Source organism: Egretta garzetta, unplaced genomic scaffold (genome assembly GCF_000687185.1).
Source record: "Egretta garzetta isolate BGI_Z169 unplaced genomic scaffold, ASM68718v1 scaffold70, whole genome shotgun sequence".
Taxonomy (NCBI): domain Eukaryota; kingdom Metazoa; phylum Chordata; class Aves; order Pelecaniformes; family Ardeidae; genus Egretta; species Egretta garzetta.
In genome coordinates, this window is record NW_009258539.1 from 1,327,331 (window position 1) to 1,333,499 (window position 6,169).

Below are 6,169 nucleotides of genomic sequence, written 5' to 3' on the forward strand. Positions count from 1 at the left end.
GGCTACCGGCTCAGCACCCTCATCGACTTCCTCCTGCACCGGACCTACGCCGAGCTCACCGTGCTGGCCGACCTGTGAGTGCCCCGAATTCCCCCCCGGCTCGCTCCCGCGCCTCTCCCTGCCCGGCTGCCAGGGCTAGCGGTGCCGCCTCCCAGCACCCCGGGGGGAGGATGAGGAGGCCTCGCCAGGGCTCTGTCCCGCACCCCGACCGGGGCTGAGGTAGGGGGAGGCGGCCGCTCCTTCCCCTTCTCCCACCCCGGGGAAATGCCCCGATCATGCAGGTTTGTCTCTGCATCGGGATGTATGCAGGGGCATTCCAAAAGCTGCTGAGTGATCTGTCATAAAGCATGAAAATGATGGTGAGGATGGCAGAGCAGCTGAAGGCAGATTCTCTGGTTAAATGCTGAAGTTTGCCCCCAAGTCACTGTCAGAAACCCCAACCGTAGTGGTTGTACCGATGACAAAATGCGTGGAAGTGAAACCTGCAAAACCAAGGTGGTTTCAGATGCTGCAACTCCTTGGTTATCTGTGTACTTTTTAAAATATCGTTTGATTATTTTGGAGAAAGGAAATAAGTTATTTACTTTACAATCTGCTGTGCTGATGTTGTTGTGTTTGAAGTGGCAAAACAAAGGAATGGTTTTGGGCCAAGAAGAACTTCAATGAAAGCATCTGGACTATGAATAAACCTGTTTCCCTTTTAGTTTGTTTAACCTTAGAGGTTCTTGTGGGGAACCTGTCTGTTTTAAGAAGTGACATACCGAACAAGTGGAAAAAAAATAGGTATGGTTTTTGTAAAATACCATATCTGGTAAGTATGCAGACAGAGTTTTGCTTGAGTTGGGGTTAAGAGTCTTCAAACACTGGAAAGGATTAGGAGTTTTAGAATTTTAGTTTGCTTTGGAAGAACTTTGAAAATGTTAGTTAAGAAGTCTTTCCTGTATGTTTATGGTACATGTAGGCAGTAACTGATACTGTATGCGTTCTTGTAGGAGCATGTGCTTGTGATGTCTTTTATCCTTCTTTTAAGGTGTAGAACAGGTTCTTTTGACTTAAGTACATCATTAAGGTACAAAACAAAATGGGTGGTGTGAACAACACATGGGGAACACTTTGGTTCACTAAGTAATTTATGTGCCATGTGATGTCCCCTCCAAAAGCAGACTGAGCTAGATTCTTCTGCTATATTTCCCTATAAAGTATGGATTTGGCTAGTAGAAAGCCCAGCTGGAAAGTATTGTCCTCCTTCCCTTCAACAAAATAATTTCTCATTCTTTTACTAGCACCAGCCTTAGTCCTAGAATAAAAAAAAAAAAAAAACAACTTTTAAAATGAGATGCCTGTGATATCTGTAGAGCATTACAGAAATACAGTTCCCTCGCTGCAGTAGTATCTGTCACACAGGTCATTGATAAAGTTCTGGAGTATGGCATTTCTCCACTTTCAGACTGATTAAAAAGGGAAGGGAAACTTATTTCAGGCAAGTCAGGAAACAGCCAATTTTCTTACCTGCTGTTCAAGGATTGCTACTGTGAATTAATTAACTCTAGTCATGGGTGCTTAGTGAGAGTCATCAACTACAAAGCACAAGCAGTGATACTATGTGGCTCACCAGATTAGCTGAAATCTTGGGATTTCAACATCCTTCATCAGGTTTTTAAATTAATTGGATCAGTTCCAGCTTACCTGGTGCAGGGTAATGGTGGGTGCCTTGTGGTGCTATTACACACCTGATTTTATTTTTTTCCCCCTTAACTGGGCTGTTTTCTAGAGATGTCAAGCTAATTCCTTTATCAAGTGTGTAATTTCATTATATTTAGGAAATGTTTACAGTTACAGTAGTTACAGTTTACAGTAGAAATTTTGAAATGCTCTTTATAGGTATGTAGAAGTTCTTCTTGTGCTTAGTTGAAGGTTGCTAACAAAATTTCTAGTGGACTGAAATTTAATAGAACAATATATAATACACTTTTTTTTTTTTCCTTTTTAATATAGATTACCAAGGAAGACTGATATGGAAAGGTGAGTTACAGTAAGATAGTCTGTAATGCTTGTAAAATATAGAACTTTATTGAGGATGTTAAGAATTGCTTAAATAAAATATTTTTGTCCTAATTTTAGATTTTATGCAAGAAAGTAAGCCTTGTCTGTCTTGCTGTCACTACATAGTTTCAAGACTTTTCTCAGCATCCGTGGCAATATTAGTTTTTGTTGGGTTTTGGTTTTGTTGTTGTTTGGGCTTTTTTGTTGTTGCACTGCTCAGTAACATACTGTTGCTGTTATAGTAGGTGAACTCTGTGTTAAGGGCATTTTTCTCTTCATGAATCTTGAAACAACTAAGTGACAGTAAAGCTGATGTGAAAGGGAATTGGAGAACCTAAATAGATTCTAGTTAGTGTAATAAACTTTTGTTCGGAAGAAGCAGTTCAACAACTAAAACTAGGTAAAAACCTCTTCTCTGCTTTTTTCCTTATTACTTGATCTTTCTTACCATGAGCACTGTTTTCTGCTTCTGTTCTATGTGAAGATTACTAGAAAACAAATGTAAGAGACCAGAGCAGGCTTTTTTTTTTTTTAACCCTGTCTTCCCCCACTCCTCAAGATGAAAGAACTTGATTTACTTTTTTGTTTCTTTGAATAAATTTTATGGAAGTTGTCAGAAAATTGTTTCCTTTGTTATTTGTGTTAACATGCTAATTGACCTAGTTTTCTTTGGAGTCGTATAACAGCTATGATATTCCTAAGAATGTTAATAAAGAACTCTGTGTACCAGGATGATCATTAATTCAGTTAATTCAAATCTTCTAAAACCCTTATAATGTTGTGGAATGAATCCTGTTTCAGGGAATCATGAACTGGAATGATTCCTTGTGCCCCTTTTCCTTATGCATAATATTTTATGAAGAGAGACAATCTGGATTTTAGTTGTCTGGGGTTTTTTTTAATTATCAGTCTATTTGCTGAGGAGATTACATTAAACTTGGGTTGAGAGCTCCATTTTAATGGTAGTGGAGCTTCTTCCGTCTAGAGGTTTAGCATTTCCTTGATAAAGCTGGAATCTACTTTGTGGAGGCACATGGGTCTGGAGCAACATGTTAAGATTACAGATTAAAGACAACAAGACAGCCTTCAACGGTTACAAAGAATGTCCTGCAATTAAAATTGTCATGAAATTAAATGTTCACATTCCTTGTTAGCTTTGACTTGCAACTCTTCTTGATGAAGTGGCTTTCCAGCTCATGGAGGAAATCTGTAAGGAAGGTAGTTTAATTATCCAGATTATTCGATTTTTCCTAACTTCAACAGCTGTAATGGCAGCAGTAGTTGGACTTCAAGCTCTGTTTCATGAAGCTAGCCTGGTGACACAGAATACTTTGGTGAAGATGTGATGGTATTATTGTCTAATAAAGTTCACATAAAATCTAAGTTTATGACTGTAGTGCCTAGCTAAAAGATGCTGTCATAAGAAAAACTGATAGGAAGGTATGCATCATAGTATAATGTGGCTTTTCTTTGTAAAGGGTCATATATTAGTTGTCAGTAATAGGATTAAATCACTTTTGCAACAAGAAAGAAGTGGTTGGATTAAAAAAACATTAGTACTGTGGTGTAAAATTAATAGTGCTGGGTTCTGGAGGAAATCCAGGGGCTTGCTTCTTAATAACGGAGACCTATTTTTTGCTCAGTATTCTTTACCTTTTCCTTTTCATCCTCCAATAAAGTGTAAAATGTGGGAAAAATTTATCTAAATACAGTAATGGCTGTGTAAGATTTAACTGGAACTTGGATTATAATGACTTTACAAGGCCCTATCTTCTGTTGTGGGGAAATGGAAGATAAAACCTTACACTTGCATTCCTGAATGAACAGTTCCTGCTGGGAAATATTTAAAAGAGAAGTATTATTAAAGTACTTCAAAGATCTATATAAACATACTGTTTTCCTAAAACCAGGCAGTCTTTCTACTGGTTTTGCAGTAGTTCATGAACAAGTCTGTTACTTCTCAAACTGGGAGCAAACACTCTTACCATCTACACAAGATCAAAAAAAAAGCATTCACAACTTGTAAAAACATGTTATTCATTACTTCAACAACAGTGCAATTACGCATCTAATTTCTGTGAAATGTTGAGTTCTATTATTTTCAAATGGCAAAATGACTTCTTTCACTCCTTTCATAGGCATGGATAATAAGTTTGGTTGGAATGATACTTTGAAAATACCTAGTCCAACTCTCTGCTGGAAGTAAAGGTTTCAAAGTTGTTTCAGGTTGCTCAGGGTCATATCTACTTGAATTTTAAATATCTTCAAGGATGGAAATCTGGCAACCTTTTTGGGCAACCTACTTAAGTCTTTGACAGCCTCCCTGTGTGTTTCTTTGTTTTCCTAATGTTTTAACGAATTTGTCACTGGTTTAGTTTGTGGCTGTTGTCCCTCAGCTTTTTGCACTTTTGAGAAGAGTCTGGTTCCATCTTCTGTATAACACCCCTTTTGATATTTGAAGATGGCGGTAGGATCTCACCATAGCCTTCCTTAAGCATAAACAAATACAGCTTCCTCGGCCCCTTCTTGCATGTCATGTGTTCCAGCCCCTAACCTGCTTCCGTACAGCATTATCTTCCTTGGCTAGGGAGTACAAAACTAGACATAGTGCTGCAGATGCAGTCTCACAAACACTGGCTCAAGGTGAATAATCCCCTTCCTTGACCTAGGCTGCACCAGTGCTAATACAGCCTGTCACTGCTGCAGGTGCACATTGCTGATGCCTGTTCATCTGTCTACCAGGAACGCAGGTCTGCTTCTGCAGAGCTGTTGTGCAGCTGATGCTTAGTATCCAGCTTGTGCTGTTATGTGAGATTGTTTGGCAAGATGTAGGGCTTTGCATGTGGTTTTGCTCAACTTCATAAGGTTCCTGCCAACCAGTTCCTCCAGCCAGCTGAGGTCCCTCTGTTTGCTCCCACCAGTTTGGCATCATCTGCGGACTTTCAAACAGCACATGCCTTCACATTATGCAGGTTATTGTTTGAGATGTTAAATTGTATTGGCCCCAGTATTGACCCTTAAGGAGCACCACTAGTAACCAGCATTAAAGAAATCCAACTGGTAGCTAGTCATGGCTTTCTATTCCTGGCAGCGCAGCCTGTTTTTCACCTACCTCGTAGTCCGCTTACCCATGCCGTATCTCACCAGCTTGGCTATAAGAATGCTATGGGCAATCTTGTCAAAAGCTGTGCAAAAGTCAATGTAAATGTATCTTCTGTTCGTCTGTAGCTGTTCATCCTGTAGAAGGCAACTGTGTTGATCAGGGATAGTTTGCCCTTGGCAAATCTGTGCTTGCTGTTCCCAGGCCACTTTCATGTTCGTTATTTATCTGGACATAGCTTCTGGAAAGATCTGTTCTATGAATTTTCTTAACTGAGCTTAGACCAACTGGCCTATGGGTCCCTAGATCCTTCCTGGCCTTCTTGAAGGAGGACATGATGTTTGACTTTTTCCAGTCATCAAGACCTTTGATTGCTATGGTCCTTTGAAAACGATAGAAAGCAACTTTACAGTGGCATAGGTCAGCTCCCTCAGCATCCCTGCATGCATCCCATCCACTTCAATGGACTTTTGTATGTCAGGCTTGCTTAAGTGGTCCTTAACTCGATATTCTTCTACTGTAGCTAATGCCTCACTCCCTCTGACTCAGCCACTAGTCTGAAGGATCTGAAACCCCTGAGTTCAGAACTTACCAGTAAAGACCAAGATAAAGAACACACTGAGTACTGTGGTCATTAGAAAGCTTTTTAATGTGCTTTGCTTTGCTGTTATAGGCCTTGTAAATGTACTCTTTCCTAAAGTTTCATCTTCCTTGAATAAATTGTCTTGTGCAGCCCAGCATAAGGTCTTGTATCTATAATGAAGGACAGTGGAACACAGCAAAATAGAAAGATGTTGGGCTCTTAGTAGAGAAGTAGATGCATGTGAATTCCCAACACAGTTGTCATTCGGGGATGATGGTGGTGGTTCCGGAAGCAGGATTCTGTCAAGTAGAAGTAACAAGTCTTATGTAACTTCATACATGTGGTATTAATGGAACAGTTACTGGAATACTGTGTCTAGTTTTATCAATAATTTTCATTATTAAATTGCTGTTTCTTTTTCTGGGTTTTTTTTTGGGGGGGGG

The 6,169-nt window shown here is 39.7% G+C and overlaps 1 protein-coding gene across 1 annotated transcript in view; it reads left to right on the plus strand.

The window, feature by feature from the left end:
- The window catches only part of MED14 (mediator complex subunit 14), a gene marked incomplete at its 5' end in the record, with an annotated part of 39,640 nt that continues 33,471 nt past the window's right edge, over positions 1-6,169 (plus strand). The window contains 2 exons of the mRNA XM_009646133.2: positions 1-74; positions 1,996-2,022. Coding sequence (XP_009644428.1) covers positions 1-74; positions 1,996-2,022 — 101 coding nt within the window. The remainder of the gene's footprint in view (positions 75-1,995; positions 2,023-6,169) is intronic.